At 63.6% G+C, this 17,926-nt stretch overlaps 2 protein-coding genes across 2 annotated transcripts; one reads left to right on the top strand and one right to left on the bottom strand.

The window, feature by feature from the left end:
* The first annotated feature begins 3,879 nt into the window (after positions 1-3,879).
* ASB6 (ankyrin repeat and SOCS box containing 6) lies at positions 3,880-7,150 on the top strand. The gene is made up of 6 exons (XM_056108166.1): positions 3,880-4,057; positions 4,669-4,838; positions 5,193-5,299; positions 5,415-5,523; positions 5,949-6,035; positions 6,122-7,150. Exons 1-6 carry the CDS (start codon positions 3,945-3,947, stop codon positions 6,787-6,789), a joined length of 1,254 nt encoding a protein of 417 aa, XP_055964141.1. The 5' UTR covers positions 3,880-3,944; the 3' UTR covers positions 6,790-7,150.
* Positions 7,151-7,453: 303 nt separating this feature from the next.
* Positions 7,454-11,312, bottom strand: NTMT1 (N-terminal Xaa-Pro-Lys N-methyltransferase 1). Its single transcript, XM_056108167.1, has 4 exons — positions 11,208-11,312; positions 8,652-8,825; positions 7,978-8,230; positions 7,454-7,778 (listed from the first exon to the last, which is right to left on the bottom strand). The coding sequence occupies exons 2-4, from the start codon at positions 8,811-8,813 to the stop codon at positions 7,522-7,524; spliced, it is 672 nt and encodes a 223-aa protein (XP_055964142.1). The 5' UTR covers positions 8,814-8,825; positions 11,208-11,312; the 3' UTR covers positions 7,454-7,521.
* Positions 11,313-17,926: the final 6,614 nt, after the last annotated feature.

Below are 17,926 nucleotides of genomic sequence, written 5' to 3' on the forward strand. Positions count from 1 at the left end.
TCCACGGTGCGGTGCCTGAGGGCCATGTGGGAGCAAGGGTCACGCCCAGGCCCTCTGGGGCCCAGGGCTAGAGGGTCAGCAGGATGCACCCCCCAGACAGATGCGAGAGCCCCCTAGTTCACCATGTGACAGGTCGCCAGGCTGCAAATGAGTTTCGCTTTCTTTTGGGTTTTTGGGCCACACCTTGGCAGTGCTCAGGCCTGACTCCTGGCTCCGAGCTTAGGGGAGTCAAACCTGGGTTGGCCATGTACAAGGCAAACGCTCTGCCCACTGTACTATCTCTCTGGCTCCAACTGTCAATTTCTGATTGGAAAAGCTTTTATTGAAGAGGATGAAGAACCTCCAGCTCCGGGCACATCTCTTCGATTCCACTGTTCTTCCTGCATTAACATACGCCTCAGAGACCTGGGCCCGGCGAAAAGAGGATGAGAACGCTATTCTGGTCTCCCAAAGAGGATTCAAAAGAGCTATGCTTGGACTACCACGCTTCACTCAAATGAGATAAGGAATCCGGAGCTCCGACCTCCGTCAACGGTCAAGAATCAGGGACACTGTCTTGTTTGCCAAGGCGTCGAAAATCAGATGGGCTGGACACGTAATGAGATTTGGAGACGACCACTGGACTAGAACCATTACCGACTGGATTCCACGGGATGTCAAAAGATCGTGTGGCCGCCTATCTACGAAATAGTCACACTTCTTCGTCAAGACCCTGAACGAACGGTTTGAGGCTCTTCATGTTCCTAGAACGAGCAGATGCCATTGGGCTACACTAGCACGCGACAGGGACGAATGGAGACGTTACTGGTGTCCACTCGAGCAAATCGATGAATAACGGGATGTTAAGTGATCAAGTGATCAAGTGAAGCTATTATTGGCTCCAAGACTCTGCTGGGAGGATCATTGGGTTCCAGGTGAGAACACGAAGTCAAGAGATCAGGGAGTCATTCCTGGATCCCTGAAAGAGGAGCCCAGCTCCTGGTGCCTAGGAGGGTGACCTTATTCAGAAGTTAGGGTTTGGGGGCCAGGACGTTTGCCTTGCATGAAGCTGACCTGGGTTCAATCCCATATGATCCCCCAAGCACCGCCATGACTAATTCCTGAGTACAGAGTCAGGAGTAACTCAAGATATTGGGGTTTGGCATAGCCAGAGAGATAGCACGGGAGGTACTGAGGTGCTTGCATTGTATATGGCCAACCCTGGGTCCAACCCTGCCAGGAGTCAGCCCCGAGCACAGAGCCAAGAGTCAGGCCTGCAAACACCTGGCTTATGACTCCCCCCTTCCCCCCCAAAAATTGTATGTTAGATGAGGTCATGGTGGATTTGGGTAAAGCAGTGTGAGAGGTGACCAGACAGAGCAGGCAGGGTACAGGAGGAATGTGACATAAGCTTAGGAAGACCCAGAGATTGGGCTGGAGCCATAGGACAGCGGGGAGGACATTTGCCTTGCATGCACTCGGTCTGGGTTCCATCCCCGGCATCCCATATGGTGCCCCGAGCTTAGTTGGCACAGCTGCTGGTTACAGTTGGCAGTTTTCCCAAGAATTGTGATGAAGCAGTCTCAAGTCTGTGAGCTAATTGGTCATGCCCACCTGCTGTGCCCAGAGATATCCTACTTATCATGGGACTGGCTAGAGGCGTCTAGGGGATTTCCAGCTTTGGCCAAGGACAGTCTCAGGGAATTCTTGGCGGGGGGGTGGGAATAGAAACTTAGATCTACTGCTTGTTTTGCTGAAGTGCAGCCTGTCATGGCGCATATGAGGTTCTTTCTCGGCCTCACACCAGGAGTAATTCCTGAGTGCAGGGCCGGGAGTAACCCCTGAGCATCGCTGGGGGTAGCCCCCAAACCCAGACCCAAACGCATCACAAAACCAAATGTCCTAAGGAAGACTCAGAGCTGGAAGGCGGAAGAGGTGGGTGGGGGCAGTGAGGGGAGCCTGCCCTGGAGATGGTGAGAGCGGGGCCAGTCCCTCAACTTGACCTTGCACGTCCAGGCCAGGACGGACGGAGACAATTTCTCAGTTGACTTGTGACCTGCCCATGGCCAAGTCTGTGGCGTCTGGGCTGAAGATGCCCCCACGTCCCAACTCCGTCTCATCCAGGCCTCCAGCCGCTCACCTGTTGTTTGTGAGTCTCCACTAGATGCCAGTTCTGTCCCCTGTGTTCCTGGAATCAAGGACGCAAGGTCAAGAGAACCCCACCCTGTGCTATGCAGGGCCTTGGGATCAAGTGAGCAAGGACGCCCCCCCCTACAAAGAACTCTGCTATACTGTCAAGTGGGACCCCCTGGGTAGCCTAACAATTGTACCAGCAGTTGAGCAGTGATCCCCTTTTGTCGAAGAGCACAGCCTCTTGGACTCAGGGGCTATTCCTGGCCCTGTGCACCGGGATCATGCCTGGCGATGCTCAGGGACCATATATGGGTACCGGAATTGAACTGGGGCAAGTGCCTTCCCGGTTGTCCTCTCTCCTTGGACCCCATTTGGGTTTTCCCAGGGAAAACTATTTTGTGCTCTGTGTGTGTATGTGTGTGTGTGCGTGCACAGTTGGTCTACGTCTAACATTTCCTCATAAGGAAGGTTGGGGTGTCTCTAAATGCCCCTCTAACTTCCCTCTGGCAAGTGCCAGATTGGCAAGGCACTCCCAGACTAACAGTGGGGGTGGGAGGCCCCGCAGACCAACTTGGCAGAATGTTGGCATCAGGGTCCAGCTCTGGGATGAGCGAGGCGGCAGTTGGACAGCGTGGCCTAAGGAAAATGGCATCGCCCCAAAAAGTGATCCCAGCACCAGAGCGATACTACAATCTCGACTAGGAGTGATCCCTGAGTGCAGAGCCAAGAGAAAGCCTTGAGCATCTCCAGGGGTGGCCCAGAAACCAAAAATAGGGGCTGGAGCAATAGCACAGGGGGTAGGGCGTTTGCCTGGCACGCGGCCGACCTGGGTTCGATTCCCAGCATCCCATATGGTCCCCTGAGTACCGCCAGGGGTAATTCCTGAGTGCAGAGCCAGAAGTAACCCCGGTGCATCGCTGGGTGTGACCCCAAAAAGCAAAAATAAATAAATAAATAAAGCTCCGACTTTAAAAATAAATAAATAACGTGACCCCCAGCTTAGGTTTCATGTGCTTGCACCTCCACCAACGGCAAGTTCTGTTTTGTTTGGGTTTAGGATGCTCAGGGAGGGTTCTGCCTGCTGGTTTGTGGCGTTGTCGGGAGAGTGGGTGATCAGGGCGGAGCTCCGGACTCCGGGATGCATCTTGCCTGGGAAGGCAAGAACCAGGTGAAGCGGAAAAGACCCCGGTCCAGTCCCGTGTGTGCTGGACGTGGTCCGACTCCAGCCCTGTGACCTCACAGCGCAGGGCCCTGGGGCCAGGGCCACGAGCCCCATTTCACAGATGCTCGAGTGGACAGACCCTGACTCAATGGGAGGCTCCTGGGAACGGACTAAAGAGTCATCTCCACGGCGCCTGGGAGCGGGTGGGCACCGGCTGGGCGAGAGGGTAGGGGGGGGTGGCGTGGGAAGGAGCTGGTCCGACCCCGCCCGTCCTCGGGGCCGCAGCGGCCCAGCGCGCGCATCCTCTGGGCGGAGCTCGAACGGCGCCTGGCGGCCACGGCTGGGATCGCAGGCCGGAGCCGGGCTGGGCAGCGCCGAGGGCTGGAGAGGGCGGACCGTGGTGGACCAGTGGGGGCGCCCGCGGGGGCGGGGCTGGACGGGGCGGGGCGAGCGGGAGGACGGTCCTCCGGGCCTGCAGGGGGCGCCGCGTGCTGTCCCGGCGGCCGCGGAGCGCGCTGGCGGCGCGGAGCGGCGCGTCACTTCCGGCGGGCGGGCTGGCGGGAGGTTGGGCGCGCGCGCGCCGGGACTCTGCGGGACGCTGGCGGGTCCGAGGCCTCCGGGACGCTTGCGGGGGCCGCGGGGGCCGCCGGGGGCGGAGGACGCCGACGACATGCCTTTCCTGCACGGCTTCCGGAGGATCATCTTCGAGTACCAGCCCCTGGTCGACGCCATCCTGGGCGCCCTGGGCATCCAGGACCCCGAGCGGCCGGAGCCCCCGGACGGGTGAGGCGCCACCCCCACCCCCCACCCCCACCGCCGACGCGGCGGCCCCGGGGGCTCGTCCGCGCCCCGTGCAGGTTGTTGGGCGGGAGGGGGGGCTCGGGGGTCCCGACGCGCAGCGGAGCTGGGGGCCGTCCTGCCGCACCAGCCCCCGGGGCCGGGCCCGGCCGCGCCCACCCGGGAGGTCGCGCCCCCCTCCCGCCCCGTAGCTCGGCGGCGCCGAACCGTTTCCAGCTCTCGGGCATTCGCGGGGGACTGGGGGGCTGCGGGGGGCGTGGCCTGGCCTTTGGCCGGAGCATCCCTGCCGGCCGGGAGCTGTCCAGGCCACCCCGGGGGCAGTGGGGAACGGGTGCAGGAGGAGGAGGGAGGTCGCAGGCGCGAGGACCCGCTCCCCGGTGGAGCAGGAGTGAGGGGGCCTCTGCGGGAGACCCACTGGAACCCACCCGGGCGGTCGCACACCCCCTTTTCCGCCCGGCGTGGGGGGCTCTCCGGGCACCGACGACCGACCCGACCGAGGACCTGGGGCGCGGGGCGCGAGGCTTGGTCCGGCCTGCTGAGCCGCGCGCGTCCTGCCCCGCCCCGCCCCACCCCGCCCCGTGTGTGTCCTGCCCCAGGGCCAGCGAGGAGAGCCGGCTCCTGGCGCTGGCCGAGCTGCTGGCCAGCAAGAAGCACACCCCGTTCTACCACGAGGGCGTGAGCAACGCGCTGCTGAAGATGGCCGAGCTGGGGCTGGCGCGCCCCGCCGCCGTCCTGCTGCAGAACGGGGCCAACCTCGGCTTCGAAGGTCGGCGGCGGGGGGGTGGGGGTGGGGGGTGGGGAACCTGCGACCCTGCAACCCTGCAACCCTTGCACGGGGGTGTGGGTGGGGGATAAGGCTATGCTTCGCCCACACCCCCCAGGCTCGCAGAACACAGGCCCTGCCGCCGGGCAGGTCGCCCTGCTGGCTACTGGGTTCCCGGAGGGGCCGAGGCCCGGGGACACCCGGCTTCAGGAGAGCGGGGTGGCAGTGGGGTTGGGCTGAGCCCCCCACGAGGTCGGGTCACGCTCCCAAGCCCCCAACCCATCAGTAGTGGCAGCCGGCGCGTGTGCGCGCGCGCGTGCGCGGGTCCCAGCAGGGCACTGACGCTGCTGCCCGCAGACCCGGTCACCTACTACACGGCCCTGCACATCGCCGTCCTGCGGAACCAGCCTGACATGGTGGAACTGCTGGTGCGCCACGGGGCCGACATCAACCGCAGGGACCGGGTAAGGCCAGGGACTGGCCAACCGGGTAGGGTGGCCTCGCTTGGCAGGGGTGCGGTGGGCGGGGCGGGTCCCACAGCCACAGCGCCAGCCAATACCGCCTGCGCCCTGGGCTCAGATCCACGAGAGCAGCCCCCTGGACCTGGCCAGCGAGGAGCCCGAGCGTCTGCCATGTCTGCGGCGCCTCCTGGAGCTGGGCGCAGCTGTCAACGCTGCTGACAAGCACGGTGGGTGCCCCCCGGGTGGGGCCAGGGACCAACAGACCGGGTGGAGTGGCCTTGCTTGGCAGGGGTGCGGGAGGACAGGGAGAACGAAAGCCCAGAGATAGGCTGTGCCTGTCCCGGTGGGGGTCCCAGGCCTTGGCCTCTTGGGTGGAACCAGGGCTTCCTGTGGGAGATGCTGGCCTGGGGTTGGAGGATGCTGCCCACTCCTGGCCTTGGGCCTGTTTGTGAATACAAAGAGGCGACTGTCTCTCAGGGCCCTTATCTTGCGTGTGCGCGTGGGCTACGCCCAGCAGTGCTCAAGGCTGACTCCTGGCTCTGTGCTCAGGGTTTGCTGTGCTGAGGGGGGAGGGCCAGGGGGACACAGGGACCCCATGCGGCCTCCCACTGTGCTGTCGCTTCTTTCTCTGATGTACCCGTCTGTCCCCCAGGGAAGACCGCGCTGCTCCACGCCCTGGCCAGTAGTGACGGGGTCCAGATCCACAACACCGACAGCATCCGGCTCCTGCTGGAGGGAGGTGAGGTGTGCCTTGGCCCCCCACACCCTGGCGCACCATGCCTGGCCTGTCTCACCTCCTGCCCTCTGACCTCCCCCTCCCCCCAGGAGCGGATGTCAAGGTGACCACCAAGGATGGGGACACGGTGTTCACCTGCGTCATCTTCCTGCTGGGCGAGACGGTCGGGGGTGACCCGGAGGAGGCGGCGATGATCAACCGCTTCTGCTTCCAAGTGACGCGCCTGCTGCTGGCGCACGGGGCCGACCCCAGCGAGTGCCCGGCCCACGAGTCGCTCACCCACATCTGCCTCAAGAGCTTCAAGCTGCACTTCCGGCTCCTGCGCTTCCTGCTGGAGTCGGGCGCGGCCTACAACTGCTCGCTGCACGGCGCGGCCTGCTGGTCCGGCTTCCACGTGGTCTTCGAACGCCTCTGCTCGCACCCGGGCTGCGCCGAGGACGAGAGCCACCGGGAGCTGCTGCGCAAGGCCGAGACGGTCCTGGACCTCATGGTGACCAGCTCCCGGCGGCTGCAGCTGCCCGCCAACTTCGACGTCCGCCCCGTGGGCAGCCTGGCGCCCCGAATCCAGGCCCTGCACGGCACCCTGCGCCAGCTGGAGCGCTGCCCGCCGCCGCTCAGCCACCTGTGCCGCGTGTCCATCCGCCTCTGCTTGCAGCCCTGGCCCGTGGACGCCAAGGTCCGGACACTGCCGCTCCCGGACAGGCTCAAGTGGTACCTGCTCAGCGAGCACAGCAGCGCCTCGGACGAGGATGCCTGAGCGGGGCGGCCGGGTCCTGCCTGCCGGGCCCTTCCATGGCCGCGCCTTGAGGGACTGCTCGCTGGGCTTTGCTGCGGCGGCAGGACGCTGAGTTCATGCAAGCACCAGGAAGTGGTCGCCGGCGCCAGGAGTCGCAGCAGGACCCGGCGCTGGCTTCTCGGTCCTATTGATCCTCCCCCCAGATGTGCCAGGTAGGGGACCTCGGACCCCCAACCCCATCCTCTGGAGACCAGTCAGTGGATGGGGGTGTTGTCGCAGCACCACTGCCTGCGTCCACCCAGCTGGGCTGGGCCTCACTGGCCACCGGCTGCAGCCTCGGGACAGATATTTATGTTACAGAATTAAACCCATTCCTTTTGTTCCTCGCTGGGTCCTGTAGCCACCTCCCAGGGTAAAGGGTCCCCCAGCAGCTGGGGGACAGAGGGAGCCAGTGCTTTGGGGCTTTGGGGGTCATAGCACAGACACACACCTTTCCAGCCTGGACAGACCCCTTGCAACATCAAGGTCCACCCTTTTATTTTCAGTTAGAAATGCCTTAAGGGGAGGGGGTGACAAGGCCTCGCTGTGTCTGGTGCAGGCCACGGGATGACCTCCAGGGCCTGCCTGACGGGGAGTGCGCCCCCACCGCCCCGAGGCAGCCGTGGGTGCCCACCCACCTCTCCCCTCCCTGGCGCCAAGGCTTCAGGGGTTCTGGGTCCTGCCTCTCCCATGCTGAGTGGGGGCGAGGCCGCCTCATCTCAGGGCCAGGCTGTACACGTGGTAGATCTCCTCAGGCAGGTTCTCCTGCCGCTCCTGGGCCAGCAGCTTGAGGCCCGCGCGGCGGATGATGCCATGGACCACCTCAAGGTCACGGCACACACTGCTGTCCACGTCGTCCAGGATCACGCCCTCCTGGGCCATGTTGTCCTTGATGACTACGAGGCCATTGGGCCGCAAGCCACGCCGGCAGCGCTGCAGGAACTCGGCCAGGTGCTGGTCAGTCAGGTGGCCTGTGTGGGGGGGGGGACACAGGATGCTGGAGGGACGCGCCAGAGTCCTCCGGGCTGGGGTTTTGTGCCTGCCTGGTTGTGCCAGTCCCGCCCCAGCTCCCGGCAGTGGGGACCGGGCTACACGGCCCCTTCCCCAGCGACACCTCCAGGCACGGCAGGTCACCCACTTGGGGAGGCCCTGGGGTGCAGGTGGGCTCACCGATCACCCACTGGATCCAGATGACGTCGTAGGCGCCGGGCTCGGGGCTGAAGTCCTGCAGGCCGCAGCAGTAGTAGTTGCGCACCCGCTTGCCCTCCTCGCCCAGGTAGCTCTTGGCCTTCACCAGGAAGTCCTGGGTCACGTCTACCATGTCCACCACCTCGAAGAGTGGCAGCAGGAGCCGCTTGGTGATCCTGCCGATGCCCGCGCCGCAGTCCAGGGCACACGACGTACCCGTCCTGTTGGGGCCTTCCTGGAAGCAGCGGGCAAGGGCTCTTGGGAGGGGCAGTGCGCCAGGTCCTGCCCACCTGGAGCCCCTCCACTCGGCACTGGGGACAGGGACTAGGGCGGCTGCCAGCGACCAAGTCGCGCCCGCTTGGAGGGACCGCGTTTCTGAGACCCCATAAAGGTGAGGGCAGGAGAGAGGACAGTGGGGAGGCTGCTGGCCTTGCACATAGTTCACTTGGGGTTGATCCCCGGCACCCAGTGGGGCCTCCCAAGCCCCAGCAGGAGTGAGCCCTGAGCACTGCTGGGTGACCCGAAAAACAATAAAATGAGCAGCAAAGGTCTGCGTGAGCAAGACTGGGAGAAGGGCAGAATGGGCAGGGGGCAGGGCGCAGGGCGCAGGGCCCACACCCCAAAGGAGAATCCCTCGCCCTCCCAGCCCCGCCTACCCTCAGGAACTTCTGCAGGAACTTCCTGGAGCTGTTGATGTCGATGGCTGAGATGTGGCCGTACCCCCCCAGCATGCCGTCCACCGTGGGCGGGACTTCCTGCCAATAGGTCTTGGCCTTGGCGTAGAAGCGCTTCTCGTCCTCAATCACTTCGCTCGCCATAGTGCGCGGTGCCTGGGGGCAGGCTGGCGGGTCAGGGGGTGCCCTGCGTCCACCCTGACCCTCCCCACCCAGGTCACCTGAGTGCCCATCTCTTGTCTCACCCACTGGCTTCTGATCCCAGGTGCTGGACGGCCCCAGGCCCCAGCCCAGGAAAGGAACTGCTGAGCAAGGAAGTTGCCCTGATGGGTGCAGGGGAGCCCCCAGACGCTCAGTGCCTGGCAAACACCTGGCACCAGGAAGACACCCGTGGAAGGGCCGAGGGGGTCCCCAGTGCCAGGACCCTGAGCTCCAGGGCAACGGGGCCAGCACGGAGGATGCTCCCCCTCTGCTGACGAGGGCAGAACGGTCAGAGGGGACCTGCCCAGGACAGCTGGCCAGGCAGAGTGGGCCCCTGGCCTGTGTGCCATGGAGCAGTAGTGCCAGGCTTGGCGGGCCACGGGCGCAGAGGGGCAGGGCATCACCCAGGCCCCCCCCCCACCCCCGGACACAGGGCCAGCCCAGGAGGGTCAAGGGGCACCTCAACACCAAGGGCACCCTGAGGAGGCACACAGGAACCCCCGTGGGACTGGGGACCACTGTCTCCAGCCTGGGCCTGCACTCTGAACCAGTCTTGGAGAAGGAATCTTCCAGAAGCACCAGGCCCACCCACAGCAAAGCAGGTGCCCCTCCCCCCCCCCCAGGGCCAGCGCCTCCAGGGGACTGGGACACTGCACAGGCTGTGTCACATACTGGCGCACTGAGGGTCAAGGGTGCTGGCCGTGTCCACATACGTGCTCAGGGGGTGTCGCAAAGCCATCAGGTGCCCGGGGACCCGGCTCTGACCCTCCTCAGTGCCTTGGCCACAAGCAAGAGGTGACGGGTGGGTGGGCGCTTCCTGAACAGCATCCCCAATCCCAGGGCTCTCGGCCACTGGGTCACAGAATTGGGACAAGGCTCACACCCAGAGCCACGCCCCCTCCCCCAAACTCGCCCAAGCCTCTAGTCATCTCAAAGCCACTGAGGCAGCCCAACTCGGCCAAATACCAAGACATCTTCCCCCCCCCCAAATAACCACATTCCCAAGGCAGCTCCTAGGAACACACCAGGACATGCAAAGGGCATTTGTCCCAACAGCCGCTCCTCAGACTCTGCGGACAGCTGGCCTTCCACAGGACACAGGAGGACCGAAAAAGTCAGGGGCACAGAGGCCAAACAGCCAGTGCCCCCCACACACGCCTCAGAGCCCCCAAAGTGTTCCCGGGAAGAGAAGGTGTAAGCTGAGTGGGGACTGGGTGGGGGCCGCAGGCAGCAGGGTAGGGGGCCCTAGCCCTGTGGGTGAGGTTTCGGGGACGACAGTGACAGGGGGTGCTGAAACAGGGATGGAACCCAAAGCAGAAGATGCCACAAAGGCTGTGACTGATTCACGCATGTCTTTTTTGTGTATTTTGGGGGGGGGGGGGGCAGGCGAGGCGGGGTTGGGGTCACACCTGGCGATGCTCAGGGCTTACTCCTGGCTCTGGCCTTAGGGATCAGGCCTCGCTGGCTCAGGGGACCATATGGGATGCCGGGGATGGGAGTCTGGACGGTTGTATGCAAGGCCAGCGTCTCCCTACTGGACTCCCGGTTTTACCAGGGTTGTCTGCGCATGAACAGACACTGTGCTCGCTCCAGGGAGTGTTTCTGCAGAAAGGGGGCTGCGACCCCACCTTCACGGGAGGCTGCACTCCCCCAGGTGTGTATGGGGGAGCTGAAGCCACAGCGCAGCTCCAGGTAAGGTGCTTCCCAGTACATGCGGCCAACCCAGGTCCCATCCCCGCCAGGACTGATCCCTGAGCACAGACTCAGGAGTAAACGCTGAGCACCGCCGGGTGAGCCCCCCCCAAATTAAATCCTAAAGTGTCCAGTGGATGGAGTCTGCGGTGGGGGGCTGGAATGCGGGGCGGGGCCCCACACCTGCAAGGCACGTGCTCTAAGGGGCCTGGACCCCGCGAGCCCAGAGGCCTGCCCAGCGGCAGCTGCCCTTTCTCATCTCCGCGGGAGTGTCCTCGAGCGAGCAGGGGGGCGGTGAAGCGCCCGCGCCGCCCCGCGGGGCCAAGCGGGCTCAAGGCCGTGTGGCCGGGTGGTTGCATGCGGGTCGGCGGGGTGGGACGTGGGGGGGGCTCGCGTGGGGCCCTGGGCGGCCGAGGGAAGCGACGTCCCAGACTGGCGACTTAGGCGCGTCCGGCCGCCGCCCCGCACAACCCAGCACACCCCCCCCACCCGCGCACCGTTCCCCGGGTGGGAAACTGAGGCTCGGCGCGCGCACACGGAGCCCGACACGCGCCGAGAGGCCCCGCTGCCCCCCGCATCCAGGACGACTCGGGATCCCGCCCCTCTCCCTGCACCGCCGCGCCCCCTCCGCCTCGCGCTACTCACCCCGGGCGGGACCCCCGGGGCCCGGCAGGAAGCAGAGGCGGCGGCGGCGCGGACCCCCGCGAGCCCCAACCGGCCCCGGCCACACGCGCCCGTCCGCGCGCCCGCCCCGCGCGGCCTTTGTCCGCTCGCGTCACTTCCGGGGCGGAGCCCGGACGTCGAAGTCCCGCCCCTAGCCCCGCCCCGCCCCACCTGGTTGGCCTCCTCGGCCAGTTAAAGCCGCCCCGGGCCTGCCCACCAGCACGTGCACCCGCCCCTCCGAGGCTGCAAGGCCTTGAGAACGCGTGTGCAGGGCTGGGGCGCTAGGACAGCGGGGGCGGCGCTTGCCTTGCACGCTGTGGACGCGGGTTCGAACCCCGGCATGAGGCATGAGGCATCCCGTAGGTCCTCCAGCAGTGCCGGGCGGGATCTCGGAGTGCAGAGCCAGGAGTCACCCCTGGGCATTGCAGATTGTGGCAGAGAGAGAGGTGGGGTGGGGAGGGAGGGAGTCTGCAGGGGTGGTCACTGGGTCAGAAACGGGAGGGGTTCTTCAAATTCCATCATGCACCCCTAGCAACTGGCATCTTAAAATAACATAGGGTGGGGGGGGCTGGAGCGATAGCACAGCGGGTAGGGCGTTTGCCTTGCACGCTGCTGACCCGGGTTCGATTCCCAGCATCCCATATGGTCCCTTGAGCACCGCCAGGGGTAATTCCTGAGTGTAGAGCTAGGAGTAACCCCTGTGCATCGCCAGGTGTGACCCAGAAAAGCAAAAAAATAAAATAAAATTCCACACCCACCCAGATTAAAAAAAAATAAACAACATGGGGTGGGGCGGGAGAGATAGTACAGCGGGTAAGGTGCTTGCTTTGCCCATCCCCCCTCCGCAACTAATTCCCAGCATCCCATATGGTCCTCCAAGCACCCTGAGCATTCCAAGAATGCCTCCCCAAAATAACGCGGACCCACAAACTAGAAATTCCCCAAATCACCCCCATCACCCCAAATACTCTGGTGGCTGAAAACTTCAGGACCCTTCTCAGAATGAGGTTGGGCGGAGCCCCCTTCTGCCTGAAGGCACAGCAGCTGCAGCCACACCCAATACCCTCTGACAAGGCCCAGAAACCTCAAGCAGCCGCCGAGCCACGGAACCATTCCGTCCCCAGAGCACCGGGCACTGCCAACTTTCATACAACTGTCAGCCCAGTAGGGCCACAGCAAATCTGATGGGGAAGTTTCTTGGAAAACCACCAAACTCTGAGAGAAAACCACAGAAAATTCAATTAGCACCAACCTACCCAGCCATGGCGAGATGAGACAGTGATCACACATGGACTCTTCTTGGTCTATTTTTTTATAACGCCATTTGCCTTTGTGCTGTAACAAGAAATATGAAGTAAGTTTGTTTGTGGCTGTGAAGGGGCAGGCTGGCATGGCGGGTGGGAATCGGAACTGGTGCAGGGAAGGGCACACAGGTGCCGGGCTTGGTTGTTGGAACATTGAATGCCCGAAACAGCTATTGTGAACAACTTGGTAAACCACGGTGTTATAATAAAAATAAAATGATTTTAAAACGGGCTTTGAGTTTTCCTCTCTGCCCCGAGCAGAGCCCCGGCAGCTGAAGACCCCTGGGACCCAGTCACAGCCATGCTGAGACCACTTTCCACACGCTCAGACGAACCTCACACATGAAGGAACCGGCAGAGGAACCCAGGTGTGCGGGACCCGGGGCTGAGATCTCCAAGCCTGCTCGGTTCGGGACTGGGCCTCCTCCACCCAGCTCTCCCCACCTTCCAGTAGCTAGACAGTTACACCCACCAACTGCCATGTAACTCCATCAATGGCCAGGATCCAGAGACCATAAAACCAAGCTCCTGGAATTTGCGGCCGCGCAACCTCTTATCGTTCTCACTCTCAGAGAACCCAGCAGACTACTGAGTATCCTGCCCACATATACACCTGACTGGGAAAACCTGTAAAGGTGATTAGAGGCTGCCCCAAGAGCCTTCATCCCTCTCGGAGAACCCAGCAAGCTACTGAGAGTATCCCACCCGCATGGCAGAGCCTGGCAAGCTACCCATGGCTTACTCGATATGCCAAAAACAGTAACAATGATGGTCCTCATTCCCCGACCCTGAAAGAGCCCCCAGTATGCCACTGGGCTACACTAGCACGTGACAGGGACGAATGGAGACATTACTGGTGCCTGCTTGAGCAAATCGATGAACAACAGGGTGATAGTGATAGTGATTTTAAAGCAAAAGTAAAAAATTAACAGTACAAACCCAACCCCACAAAATGTCAGTTTCTTTCTTTCTCTCTTTCTTTCACACCCACCTGTGCTCAGGGATTGCTCTTGGCAAGGCCCAGGGAACCCTATGGGGTGCTGGGGCTCAAATTGGGTTAGCTGAGTGAAGACAAGTACCCCTCTCGCTGTAGTGTCTTCCTGGCCCCCCACTTCACATGATGACTCTTAGCCCAGTGCTCCGTGCCTCGGGGCACTGGGTGAAAGGAATGGCCCCATAGGAGGCCAGAGGCCAAGCAGGGCCTTAAAATCTTCCTGTGAGTCTCCAGGCCCTTTGCCCCCAGCCCCCAACACCCCAAGAGGCCCACCCAGGCCTCTGGGAAGTAATAGAGAGTTGAAAGTTGGGGACCCTCTGGCTCGGGGAGTCAGTCACCCAGGAGAGCCAGGAGCCCTGGCCAAGGCAGCCCCGCCCACTGGCCCAGGATGGATCACAATGAAGCTGAGACAGGTCCCGCGGCCAGCCGGGAGGGGGCAGCAGAGAGACCAGGCCGGGAAGATGGGCCTATCAGGGGCGGTCCACCTGTCCGGGGGCCCTAAACTCTAGGGCCCCTCTCTGGTTCCCCACCCCACAAGCCCCACTAGGGTGAGTGTGAAGCAACAAACATCTTGGCGCTGACCCGGGCCTGGGATGGGGAAGGGAGGACCCTGCCGTCCCCTCGAGACCCTGTGTTCAGTCGTGGGAGACAGACCTGGGCTGCATCTCCCAAGGTGGAAGTGGGGGACGGGGGGTGCATGTCCCGACCTGCTCCAGGCTCAGCATCCCAGATTCTGGGGCTATTTCTTGGGTGCCCCCCTCCCTCCCATCCAAAGGTCCTGGGCTGCAGCTGGGAGGGTCCAGTGGGGGGCCCGGGGGCCCTTCCTAAGGAGGAGACACATTTCCTGGCCCCCGGCCGAGGGGAAATAGCAGGAGTGCCCCCCCAAACCGAACCGCGGAGCTCTCAGGGCGGGGCGCTCTGGGGTGCCAGCGGCGGGGGACACTGACAAGTGAACTAATGAGCCCTGGCTACTCCTTGGCGCGGCCTCGCGCCCCCCCCCCCCCAAGCACGGCCAGGAGCCGCTCCCCGCGCCCGAGCCTGGGGTGGCCCCAGAGCACCTCTGGGTGCGGGCCCCCAAGCAAAAATTAAGTCTCTGCAAAGCCCGTCTGCGGAGCAAGGGGCCAGGCGCCCCCCGGGGACGGCGGCCCGCAACGTCACAGCAACTCAGGAAAGGGGAGGGGGGAAGGTCACTATTTCCGTCACTCAGGTGAGGACACAGAGGCTGGTCGCGGGGGCGGCCGAGGGCCCCCCCCAAGTCTGCAGAGCCTGGAGGGCGCCGCCCCGCTGGCCCGGAGGCTGGCGGCTGCCCCCGACTCGGCGCCCCGGGGCGCCGGCGCCCGCACGGCTGTCAGGATGCCGTGAGCTGAGCCTGGGGGCCAGACATGCCCCGGCCGCGGCCCCCCACCCAGCAGCGAGCCCCGCAGAGGGCAGGCGAGGGGTGCCCGGGCCGTCGGGGCGGCGCGCGCCCCGGGGACTCCGGGTGGTCGCGCGGCGGCGGCGGCGTCGACTGGTGGGGGCCGCCCCCTGAGCGCGCGGCCGGCCGCCCCCGGTCCCCGCTGCACCTGCCCCCGCTGTCCCCCAGCGCCACCGTGGCCCAGCGCGCCGCGCGCAACCGCGAGCTGCTCCGCTCCGTGCTGCTGCCGCCCCTGCGGCCCGCGCCCCCGCGCCCCGCGCCCGCGCGCCCCGAGCGCGCATCCCCCCGCGCCGCGCGCGCCGACTCCCTGGGCGCCGCGCTCGGGGGGCTGCTGCCCCCCAGGTTCCGGGAGTTCCTGCACCACCTCCGCCAGCTTTCGGATTCGGCGGAACCCAGCCCCCCACCCAGTGAGGCCCTCCCCGCGCCGGCACCACCCGGGGGGTCCCCCCCGGAGCGCCCTGGCATCCCCACTTTGTCTTGTTTCCTGGTGTGTGTTTGGGGGGGTGGGGGTACCACACCCGGCGGTGCTCAGGGCTCACTCCTGGAGGTGCCAGGGACCGAACCCGGGTCGGCCGCGTGCCTGCGGCGCTGCCCGAACCTGGCACCCGCCTTCGGGGGGCGGCGTCTCGCGTGCCCCCAATGTCCAGATGAGGAAACTGAGGCCCTGGCTAGTCAGCGCGTCTCCCCCCCACCCAACCCCAGCCCAGACTTCTATTTCTCTCTCCCCCGCCCCCCCACTCCGGCTCGGCGGGCAGCACCCCCGGACTACCTTCGCCGAAGGGCTGCGGCAGACCACTGCGTCCAGCGGTGCCCGCGTTGCGCCTGCCTCTTCCTCCCGGACTCGCGGTAAGTGTCGCCCTCGGGGGCGGGTGGCCGCGGGATGGCCGTCTTGGGGGGGGGGGGTCCCGTGCCCGTTTCATGGCCCTTGTGGCCTCTGTTTCAGGGACCAGTCGACCCACCTGCAGAACCGTTTCCGGAAGATTTTGCTCCATCCGGTCCCTACTGTGTGTTCCTTGAAGGAGCGGTCAGAGTTCAACACGGTGAAGCAAAGCCCCCAGTGAGTGAGGAGGTGGGTGGGGTGGGCCACCCAGCCACCAGCTGTCCAAGCATGGCTGGCTGGTTGTGGTTTTATTTTATTTTTATTTATTTCTTTAGTTTTTGCTTTTTGAGTCACATCCGACGATGCACAGGGGTGTTACTCCTGGCTCATGCACTCAGGAATTACTCCTGGTAATGTTCTCTGGGGGACCATGTGGGATGCTGGGAATCAAACCCAGGTCGGCCGCATGTGGTACAAACGCCCTTCCTGCTGTGTTATCACTCCAGCCCCGGCTGTGGTTTTGTTCATGCCCAGAGATATCCCAGGGCTACTCATGGGTCCAGACCTAACCCTGGGTGATCTGCAGTGGTGCCCAGGCTGGCATCAGGGTCCCCTGCTGCAGGGCAAATGCTTTACCCACTGTCCTGCCTCTCTGCCCAGGGGCTCCCCCTCGCCCCTCCTTGCCCTCCATTCTGGTTTCTCTGGGATGTCTCAGCGAGTGACCGCAGCCCTCTCCTTCACGGTTTTGAACCCCTCCCACCAGCACGCCGGTCCCTCCCTCCTGCTGCCGCTCCAGGCACATTCCCCAGTTCACCCACCCTCCCTTCCTCAGGCCTAGACAGGCCACCCCCCCGCGGCCCCACTCAGGACATCTTTCCACCCGAGAAATTGGGGCGCCACACCCAGAGGTGCTCAGGGCTCACTCGGGTTGCTGCACTCAGGGATCACTGCTGGTGGGACTCAAGTGACCCAGTGCGGTGGCAGGGACCAAACCTGGGTCTGCCTAGTGCCAGGCAAGTGCCCACCTGTACTCTATCCCTCCCCCGACAGACACAATAAGAAATCTTTAATCGACCGAGGCCCTAAGAGAAGTAGACTTACCAAACATGGACTCAGAGTAAATCATCAATTTATGTCTTTAGTTTTGTCTTGGGGCTGGAGCACAGTGAGTAGAGCGTTTGCCTTGCACGTGGCTGATCAGGTTGACCCGAGTTCGATTCCTCTGCCCCTCAGAGAGCCTCATAAGCTACCGAGAGTATCTCGCCCACATGGCAGAGCCTGGCAAGCTCCCCGTGACGTATCCGATATGCCAAACACAGTAACAGCAAGTCTCACAATGTTACTGGGCCTGCTCGAGCAAATCGATGAACAACGGGAGGATGGTGACAATGACAGTTTGGTCTTGGGGGCAGACATGGCGGTGCTTAGAGCTGACTCCTGGCTCCGTGCTCAAGGGTCACTCCTGGCAGGGTTCGGGGGACCGCATGGGATGCCGGGGGTTGAACCTGGTTTGGCCGCATGCAAGGCAAGCACCCTCCCTGCTGTGCTGTCTCCGCTGCCCCCTGTCCTGTGCAGACAGACAGCGGTGGCCGGGTCAAAGGGGACAGCTGTGGTAGGATTCGCACCCTGCAGGTCCCGCAGGAGGAATAACCTGGGGTTGGGTCAGGCTGTGACTGTCTTACCTCAGAGGCTGAAGTTTCCGATGCTCCGACTAAGAACAAAAACCATTTGCCGTTACCAGCCTCAAAGATGGCACTGGGCTGGCCGGGGCTTGGTCAGGAGGGCAAGTGTTTCCTCCATGTTCAGTTCCCAGCACAGGAGAGAAACAAAAAAGGAAAACAGAAGAAAGGAAGCGATCTCGCCTGTGACCCCTAAAGGATATGATTTAAAGGGCAAAACCGGGGGGCTGGAGCGATAGCACAGCGGGGAGGGCGTTTGCCTTGCACGAGGCCGACCTTGGTTCGATTGCCAGCATCCCATATGGTCCCCCAAGCACCGCGAGGAGTAATTCCTGAGGGCATGAGCCAGGAGTAGCCTCTGTGCATTGCCAGGTGTGAGCCCAGCCCTGGTTGGATCCCTGGCACCACATTGATTTCCCCCAGAATGCCCAGGAATGATCCCTGAGTGCACAGCCAGGAGTAAGCCCTGAGCCCTGCCCAGGGTGGGGGG

Source organism: Sorex fumeus, unplaced genomic scaffold, assembly GCF_029834395.1.
Source record: "Sorex fumeus unplaced genomic scaffold, SorFum_2.1 ptg000197l, whole genome shotgun sequence".
Lineage (NCBI taxonomy): Eukaryota > Metazoa > Chordata > Mammalia > Eulipotyphla > Soricidae > Sorex > Sorex fumeus.